The 13,262-nt window shown below is 45.5% G+C and overlaps 1 protein-coding gene and 1 long non-coding RNA gene across 2 annotated transcripts; both read left to right on the top strand.

Annotated features, from left to right (window-relative positions):
* Positions 1-653: 653 nt before the first annotated feature.
* On the top strand, positions 654-12,894 carry Grpel2 (GrpE-like 2, mitochondrial). Its single transcript, NM_001109513.1, has 4 exons — positions 654-750; positions 7,216-7,369; positions 8,255-8,336; positions 11,200-12,894. The coding sequence occupies exons 1-4, from the start codon at positions 677-679 to the stop codon at positions 11,562-11,564; spliced, it is 675 nt and encodes a 224-aa protein (NP_001102983.1). The 5' UTR covers positions 654-676; the 3' UTR covers positions 11,565-12,894.
* LOC134482948 (uncharacterized) lies at positions 4,118-6,747 on the top strand. Its single transcript, XR_010059713.1, has 2 exons — positions 4,118-4,194; positions 5,847-6,747. It is a non-coding gene; the product is annotated as an uncharacterized LOC134482948 (long non-coding RNA).
* Positions 12,895-13,262: the final 368 nt, after the last annotated feature.

Genomic DNA, 13,262 nt, shown 5'->3' with positions numbered 1-13,262 from the left:
GGAAAGAAAAACTATGGGAGCGTGACTGGGGAAGATGCAGGTTGCACCAATTTCCCAGTCTTAACGTCTTCGCCATATTGTATTTTTCCCTTCCAACTCTCCCTCTTCACTGGCTCTTTCTTTACAACGGATGTCACTCCCTGAACCACTTTTCATCTACCAGTTTTCGACCTGTACTCTAGTCTTTCCTTTGCAGTTTTTTTATGTGCATGGCGCATACATGACTGAGGTCATGGTGAAGTCAGAGGGCATGTTGAGGAAGTCGGTTCCATCCAAGTGGGTCCCAGGATCGAGCTCACGTTGTTGAGACTTGCTGGCCAGCGCCTTTGCCTGGGGAGTCATCTCATCGGCTCTGAATCTACTAAACTTTCGCAACGCCGTGTCCCCCGCCTCGTTTAAGCATTTTACACTCATTGTGTGTTCGCTTCTCGAGGATGAGGTGAGGATCCACTTAGCTCACAGTGAACCTCGCACCTACTACGAGCCTCTTGGCACAAGCATCCACATGACTATGACTAGATGAACTACGAGGTAGGAGGGTAGCGACCTGACCGGAAAAGCAGGGTAGCGCACAGGAAACCGGAAGTCCCCGCCTACTGGGGGCGTGGTTTTTCAGAGCGCGACTCTCCACTTGGCTCGAGCGCGCACGCGCATTGTCGGCGCTCTAATCTGGAACATGGCGGCGCGTTCGCTGTGGGCGGTGCAGCGTCTGCAGCGCCTACTGGCCTCCGGGGCTGTGTCAGAGAGCAGGTAAGAGGGGCGGCGGGACCGGGCCGGCAGTGGCGTGAGCGCGCCGTGGGCAACCATGGGAAGGAAGTTGAGGGCTAACCGGGCGCCGGCGAGGACCAGCCTCAGGTCCCATGACCCGGCGTCCCCGCCGCGTCCCTTGCAAGGGAGGCTGAGGCCCATAGGCGCGCTTTTCCCGGTCAAGAAAGATAAGTGGCTCCGAGGCCATTCCTGGGAGGTAGAACCCTGTGCCTGACTGAATCGGAGATGAATTCTTTCCTAGCCCCTGCTCACCTGTTTCTTGCAGTGATGAATGTATTAGGGTTCTTAGCCGGACTCCATGTGGTCTTAGGGCAAGCAATCTCTCCACCTTCTCAGGGGCGTTCTTTACCTGAGTGTAAAAAGAAAGCAGTAGACCTGGGTTTTCCTAATGGCCAGCCCATCAGTCTTGGGGATACTTTAATTTACAGTTGCCGTCAGTGGACTTTAGAACTGTGGTTGGTTCTTTTATTATTTCGTGTTTAATAGTTGAGGAAACTGGAATTTTGGGAATTTTGCTAACTCCTCCAGACTTAAATCTTAAGGAAGTAACCCTGTCAAGAAACCAGTTGTGATTCACGAACAGGTGTTTTGTGTTAGCTCATTCCTGAGAATGAATAAAAAGACTGTCTGTGAGTTAGAGAACTCCGACTTGTAAATTAGCTGCGGGGAAATCCAGGAAATTTGCATCCATTTGTCACTTTTCTTTTTAATCGTAGTGCACCTGACCTAACACCCGCCATACCAGAGCTATGAGATGCTTAGGGCAGGGTGGTTTATTTTCAATCTTTTGGCAGTTTGTTGCGTGAGTAAGGAAATAATCAAACATTAGTTTCCTTTCCAGGAGTAACTATTCTGAACACTGACCTTTTTCTCTAAACTGGCCCTATTTTGACCTCCTATCTGTTTACCCAGGGTAAATGTAATTTTCTAGGAGGGAAAGTCTCTGACCATGTGTAATTTGCTTCAGACATATTTTTCTGAACCAAATAATTGGAACCATGTAGAACTGGATGTCAAACCATAATAAAATTTGAGAACCAGCCTGAAATGTCTGGGAGATGAAAGTTCTCTCACGTGTGTCTCCAAACTAGCTCTGCACTCTGCCTAGAATGCTCTCTTTAAAGCAAACTTTTACTCCCGTCCCCTTAAATTTTTGTTTAGATTTTTCTCAGTGACCACTATCCATTATCTCCCTGTTCCTATAAGCAATGAACTGCTTGCTTTAAAGAGGTCTTGGACCCACAGATTGATTAACCTGGTTGTTTTTTTAACTTGAAATAATGGCCAGGACCCTGAAGGGGTGATGATGAAAACTTCCTTAAATTAGAGGTCAGGACAGGCGCACTCCCAAGATCTGCTCTGAACTAGGTTTTTGTCTACATTTCTATGTAAACTGAACTATTTTAGTAACACCAGGTGCAAGGGCTCACTTCCCTATGCCCATAGAAGCCAAGGTCAGGTGGTTTTATCTGCAAGGTCTGCTGTCGAGGAAGTTGAGAGCAGAAAGTTTACCTTTTCCCTGGCTAGTTGATAGGGTAATTATAGGGAGAGGTGTTTTCTTTCTCTTTTAGGTGGTGAGAATGAGAAAGATCTAATTCTTTTGTGAGGATGTAAATGTCATCATGCTTCTTCACAAGTCATGTGATTCTTTTTAAGGGGCGATTGATTATGTTTTGTGCTTGTGAATTTGAGCCTGTGCTATCAAATGTCCTTAGCAAGGCAAATTGGTTTGTGGGAATGTCCTGTGTCTTTTTTTTTTTTTTTTTCCCTTTTCTTTTTTTTCGGAGCTGGGGACCGAACCCAGGGCCTTGCGCTTGCTAGGCAAGTGCTCTACCACTGAGCCAAATCCCCAACCCCATGTCCTGTCTTTAAAAGCCTGTGTGAAAGTTCCCTGAAAGGATTCCTGAAGCAGTTCCTGAATTTATGTCCCCATTGTTGGGACCCTAGCCATTTGATTAGCTGTGCCATATTTTAGATTGCATAGGTAGTTGAACAAAACCCAAATGACTAAAACAAGATTCTATTTTAGCAACCCCATAGGCTGTTCCAGTCAGAATTTCTCTATCACAGTATAGGTCCTCTTTCCTCCCTGAGAGCCTTATAGTGTGTGGTCACGAAGTCTTAGCTAAGCCTAACTGAGTTCCTTTTACTCAGTAAACCAGAACCATGTTACTTTGTGTGAGTTTGTGTGATAAATATCCTGGCTAAACAACACCAGCTCTGTGTGTTTCTTTTGTTTTGGGTTGGGGGGAGGGTAGTGGTGGTGTTCTTTTAAGACAGGCTTTTTACTGTGCTACCAGAAGGATCCACCTATATCAGCCTTCCAGTACCTGAGACTACAGGTAGTCCCATGCTGCTGTGCCCAGCCTAACTTTGTGGTCCATAACAAGTGATTAAGCCTCGAGCCTCTCATCTTGAGTTTTTCATCACTAAAGTAGGGTTTATTGTGGGGACTGGGGAAAGTCCTGGATCTTGCCTGTGTCGACAGGGACCAGCCATCCCCAAAACTCCAGAGTCTGAGACCTATTGAGGAATGGCAAGACCTTCCTGAGGGGAAGTGCTAGTGTTAACTACAATGGGGCTTTCGCAGACCCACCAATTATATAAATAATATCATGGAGTCTTTGCTTGGGTCAGCTCCCAGATAGCTCATCTTCTTAACCGGAATGACTAATCCTGGCCTCATCTGTGGCCAGTCTGTATCTTTGCTCTGCTATAATTCGTCCTGTTCCTTCATGTCCACTGGCTTCTCCCAGAGACCCTTTCTCTGCATGGAAATTCCGTCCTCCACTTCCTGTCTAGCCACAGGTCTTTATTAAAGCCAGTCAGCAAGTAAGGAAGGTGAATGTTTACAGACTAGAAAACCCGAGGATGGGCCATACTCTGCTAGTACAGAATTTCACAATTGAATATACAGAGATACACCTTCACCTAGTGCACCCCAACAGTTAACAGTGGTTGTGCAGAAAAGGTCTACCATAGCTTCCCCACCCCCACGCCCTGGATGTTGCCTGAAGACTGCTTCCTTACAGAGATTATTTCTACTCAGATTAACTAAACCTGCCCCCTTGATCCAGCTGCATAAGCTCTGCCTCCTGCCTCCTTGTTTATCCGTGTGTAGTAACCTCACCTCCTTGTTCAGCCTTATGCAATAACTCTGCCTCTCTGTTCAATCTGTATACTAAACTGTATATAATCAAAGCTTCCCGAGTGCTGAGGTTTCTCCAGCCAGGAGACCTGACTAGCTGATCCCAGCTTTCTGTCTCTTTTCTTAGAGCTCTCACCACCCCAGTCATCTGTCCCTGGAGCCATTTGGATGTAGCAATTGGCGCCCAACCAGGGACGTGGACAGTGTGGACAGTGGCTCTGGGAAACTCTTATTGGTCAGACGAGGGACCACTTCCACAAGAAAGTGTGCTTATGCAGGTAAAAAGGGGGCAATAAGGTAGAAAAAGATAAGGAAAAATGAGAAAGGCATAAAGCTAAAGGAACAAAGGGTGAATGGGTGTGCACTTCTTTTTTTTCTTTTCTTTTTTTCGGAGCTGGGGACCGAACCCAGGGCCTTGCGCTTGCTAGGCAAGCGCTCTACCACTGAGCTAAATCCCCAACCCTGGGTGTGCACTTCTAAGTATTGTGTATAAGAAATATAGGACACATAGATTCTAGAGACAGGCAGTTAGTTACATTTCAGTACTTAGAGATTTTGAGAAACCAAGAGAGTGAAAACATTGCAGCCCCATCGATGTATGACCAGGAGCCAGGTGTTCCTTGACAGACTCTTTCCACTAACAGCCCTCATCAATACTGCAAGGCACACCCCACTGGAAATTATTCTCCTAGTCCACCGACTATCAGAGAAGCTGGTCTGTAGATAGTTGGCCATTTTGCAGCATCAGGTGGGGTATTCACTGGAGCTACTGTGTTGGTGGAAAACAATTACAGGCCAAGCAGAATGGCCCAGAAGCCCCTGGAACACCCCCTCTTTGTTATAAGAAAAAGAAAAAAGAAATAGGGTAAATGGAGGCTGTTGCAGGGTTTAAGAGCCATGAAGTCACACAGGCGGGCAGTGGATCCCTACAGCAGGACTGCCATCGACTACAGCTGTACCTTGTTTAATTAAGAGACTCTGCTTCTTTTCCCATCAATGGTTACAGTGACAACTCCTATGTTGTCAGAATAATGCAAGCCTTGGAAGTGGCTACAAGCCTAGATCAAGAGTTATGCCATCTTTTATGTAGGACCCAGAACTCTTACTATGTTGATCCTATTTGGTGACACTGAGGTCTCCCTCTGCCATTGGCTGAACGTAGTGTATGAGCCAGCGCCTTCAGGATCCCTCTCTGCTTCCCTGCTGCTGCGTAGTCTGTTTAATGCAAGCTCTTTATAATCATGCTCTGTACCATCAAAATGACGCCTCTTTATGCCATAAATTTGCCATCTCCCCAGAACTGTCTAGGCAAGTAGTTAAGCAGGAACCCACTGGGTTCCTTTCAACCTGTCACACATGAGGTGTTGACCCCAGGGGTTACATCACAATGCTCCCTGGCAGATGGTTGTTACTCACATGTCTTCTCTGGGAACTACAGTTTGTGCATGTTTAATGATACCTGTCCTCAGATTGCTTATGCCTCTCTTCACAGAGGCTGCAGAGCACACCACACTGCTCACTGCTTCACAGCATTTGCCATTTCGAGCTATCCACAGCATCTTTAGGTAGAAAATATTCCTACTCACACATCTTCTACATTAAAAACTTTTGTGCCCAACATAAACTAGCTCACAACACATGCATTCCTTATAACCCCTAGGGACAGGCTATTTTGAAAGATCCCATAGATGTCTCAAACTACAAAAAAACTAAAAGGAGTAAAGCTCTATGCCTGCCCAGTTACCTAACAAGGCCTTATTTACATTAAAAGGTTTAATTGTATAGTAGACAACCTCACTGTGTAGAATGGTGCTGGTCACCAAAGGACAGAGGAGTAAACCCTAAGGCGCTGTGGAAGGATATCGTAGCAGGAGAAGGATCTGGTCCATGCTAATGTGGGATTGAGGGTATGCTTGTGTTTTTCCTGAAGGTGCAGAACAGCCACTTTGGGTACCTTTGAGGCCTGGAAAGGTCCTTGGAGCCAATGAAGAGCCTGTCTCCAGGTATAAAGAGGCTGAGACAGATTCCCAAAAACAGTGACTCTGAGCACCTGAGGGCAAGATGGAGCCCAAAGTGGGAGAGTGGGAGCACAAACATGGAGTAGCCAAAAGGCACACAACAAAAGAAGGCAGCTTTACTGCTGTCTGTCTGGTACTGAATACTGCAGCAAACGGCCACTGGACCAGGAGTGAAGATTCATCCTGAACATCTGAGAAATAAGAAAGTGTAGAGAACAGAGAAAGCCCTGAGGGAGATTAAATAGTGGATGTGTGTGACCTGACCTGAGCTGGCCATGGGAAAGACCCCAGAGCCTCAGGCCCATGGAGGAATGGCAAAGCCTCCCCTGGGGTGAGGTTCTGAGACTTGGCAACGCCTTCCTCTGGGGATTGAGTGTGAGTGTTGGCAGTGTATGCAGAAGTTGTCCACCATAGCTTCTCCCCTCTGGAGACTGCTCCTCTATAAAGACTGCTCCTACTCAGATTGACTAAGCCTATCCCTTTGATCTACCTGTGTAACCTAATATTTTCTACTTGTCAGTAAATTCATTCTACTCCTTTTTAATTGGAAAACTTGTTAGTATTTTTTTCTTATCACAAATACATGAATGAATCTGAAACACATTCTATTATGATTTTGTTGACCTAAGCATCCATAGGGCATGTCTGTAAAAAACAAAATATTGTCAGGCTTACCTGGGGCAAGCAATTCAGGAGGAAATGGTAAGTGCTGTACTGAGTACAAAAACCTTCTTTTTATGTGGCAAAAATGTTCTGAAATTGTGATTTCAGAATTTGGTTGGCTCTGGACATAGTAAAAATGTTTAAATTTTACAGTTTGAATGGTAAATTGTATGACCTGACAATATGTACTGATAGAACTTTGTGTGTGAGCGTTTTGCCTACATTGTGTCTGTGTACCACACCACCTGCATGCCTGGTGCCCACAGAAGCCAGAAGGCATCAGATCCCCTAGAACTGGAGTTACAGGTAGTGGTGAGCTGCCATGCGGAAGGCTCAGCATTGAATCCCCATCTTCCGGGAGAGCAGCCAGTGCTCTTAACTGATGGGCTGTTTTTCTCTCCTTAAAGCTATTGCTTTTAAGAGCACTTTAAAGTCTAGTCATGCTGCTGGTATTGGGTGATTAAAAGCATGAGACAGACGAAGCAGAAAAATGCCTAGGAAGGACTTCATTGTTTGTCACCAATGATTGAAAACTGTGGAGAGTTTCTGTGTGGGTGCTCTGGGCTCTAACTGTTGTGGTTTTGCATTTGTGTGCCACTGCCCCGCCCCCCCTCCTAGGGGATGGCTACACCCTTTCAGCACTGCCACCCAGAGAACTGCTGGGGAAGACTGCAGTTCTGAGGACCCTCCTGATGGACTTGGTCCCTCCCTTGCTGAACAGGCCTTAAGGCTAAAAGCTGTTAAACTGGAAAAAGAAGTCCAGGATTTAACAGTGAGTAGTAGATTTTATATTATTTGTTGTTTATGTCTTTTCTCTGGTTTAAATGTTCAAGCAAAGTTTTGTGTGTGTGTGTGTTTTTTTTTAAAAAATAAATTTTCCTCTAAAATAGCTCTTTGACCTCTTCTACCACTGGGCCCTTTAGGCCAAAAAAAAAAAATTAAAAAAAAAAGGTGTGGTTTTTAAATGCCACGTGGCTCAGAATGTACCTGTTTTTGGCTCCCTCTTGCATTGCAGCATTTAGATAGCTGATGGCTTGGCAAAGAAAAGGTGGCGCAGTACCTGCCAGTCAGGTGATAGAGAGTAAATATTTGTTGGGTGTGCAGGGTCTCTGTACTCTGCTCGTCAGGACATCTGGCTTACTGGACACAGTCGTGATTGAGCATTTAGAGAAGAGATCAATCGATAAAGCAGAAGAATTTCAAAGCAGAGCAAAGCCACTCCGGACTAAAGGGTGCTGGGAAGCATGTCTTATGAGAGCAATTAAAGAAACCGGGAATTACAAGTGAGAAGAAGACTAAACAAGCTGAGAACTGCCTTGAAATAAGTGATAGGTTTTTAAAACTTACTCTTAGTCATATCAGATTCAAATTAATGAAAGAAATCTCGGCAGTTTTTCCTAAATTCGAAACTCTTTTCTCTGAATAATGAACTGATGTGTTCAAGCTAGTCGGAATTACTTACGAGCTACTGGAGAGGAAGTAGATCACCTCTTTGGTAGTTTGGAGAGCAGCCAGCTTCACACTATTTGTTCTTAACAACTAGTTTTATTGAAGCCCTTGTGCATGCTGAGAGCCCTGTCACTAGCAAGAGACTTAGAACGTAAAAGCATTCTTTCCCAGTGGTTTCTCATCCCTTGAATTTGCTTTTGATGTTTAGCTGAGATACCAGAGAGCCGTCGCTGACTGTGAAAACATAAGGAGACGGACCCAGAGATGTGTGGAAGATGCGAAGATATTTGGTAAGAGATGATTCGCAAACGAATAAGTGTGGTTGAAGGGCATGCACCTTTGTAGCATATTTGTAAAGTAAGTGAAGTAGAAATGCATCTGAGTCCCTAGCTGATCTCATCCCTCCTCCCACTCTCCCCACAGGCTTTCTCTGCTGTTGGTGGGAATAGTGTCATGTTAACCATTGCTATGATAATGCTGGCCTTTGTTTTTCTAAGCATATACAGTTAGTAAATTTCCAACATTCTAGTCTGTACACAACCTTTTCTGTCATTAATGAGCCAGTCTTTAAGAAGGTCAAAGGAGAATCCAAAGAACAGTGCATGACCAGGGAGGCTAAAGTTTGATTGGTGTAAGCAACTTTGGTCTGTCTCCATGGTAAAGACTGCGCTGCTGTGGGTGAGAATTCTTTGTTTCTATCAGTACTCCACAAGTTGGTGATTTATAAAATAGCCTGAAGGAAGCTAAAATTTGAGAGAGAGAGAGAGAGAGAGAGAGAGAGAGAGAGAGAGAGAGAGAGAGAGAGAAACACCAAGTTTATAGCAAGGCTCAACAAACCATAGCCAGTCCTTGGCTTTTGCCCTTGTCCCACAAAGCCTAAAATGCTTCCTATGTGGTCTTTTACAGAAGACAGTTATTGGCTGATGAGTTATGGAAATGTCTGTTGCAAATAGCACAGTTTTAGCAATGGGAGAATTTCTGGTGTACACCTGCTTGCTGAGCAAGATGGGCAGACACCAGAAGTCAAGCTTTGAATTAGAACTAGTTATTATCCGTTTACTCAAGAAATAGTCAGATACCAGGAACAAACTCATGTTAGATAACTGCTAGCCAGTTTATTAACCTAAACTGTATCTAGCCCGAGAGCCCATAACAGTCATTAGCCTAGGGAATTTCCTCCTGGTGACCAGAGTCACTTAGGAAACCAAAGTGGTTTTTGGATGATCATGGAGGGAGAAAGAATGTACCATGGGTTTTTTGTTTGTTTTTGATTTTTGTCTTTTGAGACAGGGTCTCTCCATGTAGCCCTGGCTATCCTGAAACCCTCTATGTAGACCAGTTTGAGACTGGCCTCGAACGCAACAGAGATTTCTGCCTCTGCTTCCCAGGTGCTAAAATCCAAGGTAGTGAGCTACCGTGCCTGGCACAAAGTATGGCATTTTTAACAGATGTCATGACAACTGTCTCATCTCCTCGCATGCGTAGTTTTTTAACTTCAAAGTCTGTCTTCTTGGTCACAAAGATTCTTTTTTCCAAGAGATTACTACCTATTAAAAGAATGTAATAAATTGAGACTGAGGAGATAGTTCAGTGGGTAATTTCCTTGCAAGCATGAAGGCCTGAGTTGGGATACCCAGAACTCATGAATAAAAAGGTTAAGTGTGTAACTAACCCCAGTGCTGTTGGAGAGGAAACAGGTAGATTCTGGAAGCTTACAGAGCACTCAGATTGGCTGAAATGTTCAGCTCTGTGGCCTGTAAAAGACTGAAAAACAGAGGACAAAACATCCAGTGTTGACCTATGATGGCTTCTGCTGGTGTGCACATACAGGAAAGCACATGCACACATCACACACTAAATAGTCCTAATGCAGTAGTGGGAGTGCAATCAGACACTGGGCCTTGGTGTAGCAAGGAGAACTTGGGCTTCCATTTAGCCAAATCTCCACTGTTTCACCAACTTAGAAGCCAGGCCTCTCCTGGCAGTACACAGGTCAGCTCAGAAGCCTGCTGCTCTCAAACTGTACTGGAGGGCTGAAGTTGTAGCTCAGTGGCTCAGCACTCACACATGTTCAGAGCCGCGGACTTGAGCATGATAGCCAGCACTGAAAACCTAGTCTGCTCTCAATCAGGGCTTGTTCCTTTGAAGCACCTTTGCTCACCCTTCTCTCTCCCTGCTGCCTCCTCTTCCTGTAAACTAGATGGTACTTCATGCAACACTGAGTTCATTCCTTCCTTGTGAGCCCATTTGCATTCCTGCAAACCAGCAAACCAGCAAGCACAGTGCTAATACTGCTCTCGTTGGACTAGCCTGAATCAGGCTCCCACTGCTTTCCTCAGAGCTTTACTGGGTCGTCTTCCCTGGCACTTAACGGGAGAGTTCCTTCCTTGTTATGCTCAGTTTTCTCAGGTCTCTGTGTCAGAGCTTGTCTGTTGCTTACATGTGGCTAGTTTAGGTAGCTGTCCACTTGGCATGGCTGCCAACCTGTCCATAGAGCCCTTACTCTTCACCCACCCTTCCTTCCTGGGCATTATGCGCTGGATGTCTAATGGTGAGCATTTCTTGTCCCAGCAGAGTGAGAACAGTAGGTCTCAGCAACTGAATTTTATTTCCTCTTGTAGCAGTTCACATTGCTCTAAAAGGTTTGTATGGACCTTTTCCAGTACCTTCCTGATAGGCCATAGGAAGGACACTCACCTTGTCTGTAGGTGTGTCATACCTTCCTGTCTAGCCAGCCTCAAGAACATCTCTTGGCTCTTTAGCACAATGTGTTTTTCCTATTTGATACTCCCAACCTGTACCCTCCCAGTGCAATCTTCCTATCTTACCTCTTGAGAATGGCCCCTGCACAACTAAGATATACCTGGTTTTAGTCTGTTTTATGTAGACTTACTTGGTCAAGTTGTAACTTCCCAGTTTCCCAGTAGGATTCCTGGAGATAGCTGTCTATCTCCAAACAGACACACTTCGCAAAAAGGCACTGACTTGTCAGACGAGCTGGGATGGTTAAGCTGATCCCCAAGTCCTGAGTGGCAACCTTCCCCCTTTCAGAAATACTCAGTATAAAGTGTACTAGTCACTTCCCTGGACCTCCTCCAGATTGTGCCCCTAAGGTCAGCATTGTCCTCAGATGTGTGTTTGGTTTGTCTACAGGGATCCAGAGCTTCTGTAAGGACCTCGTGGAGGTAGCAGACATTTTGGAGAAGACTGCCGAGTGCTTTTCAGACGGAGCTGAACCTCAGGACCACAAGCTTACTCTGGAAAAAGTCTTCCAAGGGCTGTCCCTGTTAGAAGCAAAGCTGAAAAGTGTGTTTACCAAGCATGGCCTAGAGAAAATGGCACCCATCGGTGACAAATACGACCCTCATGAGCATGAACTCATCTGCCACATGCCAGCAGGTGTTGGGGTGCAGCCTGGCACCGTGGCATTAGTTCGGCAGGATGGCTACAAACTTCATGGCCGCACCATTAGACTTGCACAAGTGGAAGTGGCAGTAGAGTCTCAAAGAAGGCTCTGAACAGGTGACTGGAACCAAACCCTGTCCTAGAGTCAGGCACCTGTCTCCTTTATTTATTAAGCTGGTTTGTATTATACATGAGGTCCTTCGTGTGCTCCACCTCGGATTTAGTCACATTGGCTGTGTCTCTGCAGTGTCTTATGGGCTTATGTGACCTGTTTGGTCTTATCAGGAGTCCTGCCACTAGGCATTTGAACAATGTGACGAGTGCCATGTGGCCTTTATCAAAATGTTTACAGAAATCATTTAAATTGGTACTCAGATGACTGAATCCAGAACCTTCTTACCTGTGTTTTCATCTGACTGCTGGAACTAGTGCAGCATCTGTATCTTGAGTTTTTGGGAAAGGGAAATGGTGGGGATTGGTTTTGACATTTAGGTACGTGGATGAATAATGCCTTACCCTTGTATAAATTTAGATCATTTGGGCTGGAGTGGAGAGAGACTTCCCAAGGCCCCTTTTTTATTGCGCATTTCATTCAGTCATCTCTTGTGCTTGTATTCCCTTCTAGGGTCACACTCACACTGTTTCATAGCCACCCCTTTCCGGTCCCTTTTGGAAGGGCTAAAGGGTCAGGCCAGTCTTCCTTTTTTGTTGTTGGTAAGGTGAATACGTTTATCATTAAACTAGTCTCAAGTCTAAGAACAGGCAAGCCCTGGTTGCCTTGACAACACAACCCAATCCCAGAAACCAAAAGCCTCCATACATCTCAAGTCGGAGAAATAGACTTTAGGGACCAGGCATGATGGCTATCAATTCAAAAATAAAAACAGAATGCTAAGGTGGATAATTTCTTACAGTATATAATTTACACAGACGTGATGCTGCTTGCCTCCCTTGCATGGACTCGGAAGGGCCATCCTCCTTTCTGGATTAGGGTGTGGGGCTGCTTTGGAAAGAACAGGGAACTTCCTATAGCAGCAGCAACAAAAATAAATATAAAATGAATGTGTCCACATTGTGAAACACTTGCTGTCACCTTCACCATTCCAGTTTTTAAATCCTGAGTCCAAAGCACCAAGAAAAATTTTTTGCATATTTATAATTGACGAAAAGATCAAAGTTGTCTCAGTTCTGCATATGTTTTGTTAAGAAAAGGTGTGACACAGCTCCTAGAACTCCACCTAGAATCATTGCAAAGGAAGGGCCGTATTCCCCGAGTCCTTCTTGGTGCACTGTATCTGCTGGAAGGTAAGGCAGAGGTGCAGGATGCCGGGGGAATTAGTGTATCCTGTAGTCATCAGTGCCTGAGTACATGGTGGTACCACCAGAGGGCACTGTCGGCACTGAGGCCTTTGCGGACATTGACATCACACTTAATGATGGAAGGTCAGTTCATAGAGGCCGTCCTATTCCACACCTGGAAGGCTGGAAGAGCACCGCGGGCAGCAGGGCTGGTTCTTGCCAATACCGATGACCTGGCCATCGGGCAGCTCATAGCTCTTCTCCGGGGAGGAGAAGATGAAGCAGCAGGCATGTCTTGTGGGAAGTCTCAGGCAACATGGCACAGTTTCTCCTTGACGTTAACATTTGGCCGTGGTGAGGCTGTAGCATGCTTACTCAGGAGCTTCATGGGTAACCTATAAGGTCTTGTCCAACAGGACTGTAAACGGATAGTGTGGGTGACCCTGTCTCCCGAGTCCACTGGGATGCAAGTGGGATATCAAGACAGCACAGCCTCGGTCACTATATATGCA

The sequence above is a fragment of the Rattus norvegicus genome, chromosome 18 (assembly GCF_036323735.1).
Source record: "Rattus norvegicus strain BN/NHsdMcwi chromosome 18, GRCr8, whole genome shotgun sequence".
Taxonomy (NCBI): domain Eukaryota; kingdom Metazoa; phylum Chordata; class Mammalia; order Rodentia; family Muridae; genus Rattus; species Rattus norvegicus.
This window is presented reverse-complemented; position numbering and strand designations above follow the sequence as displayed.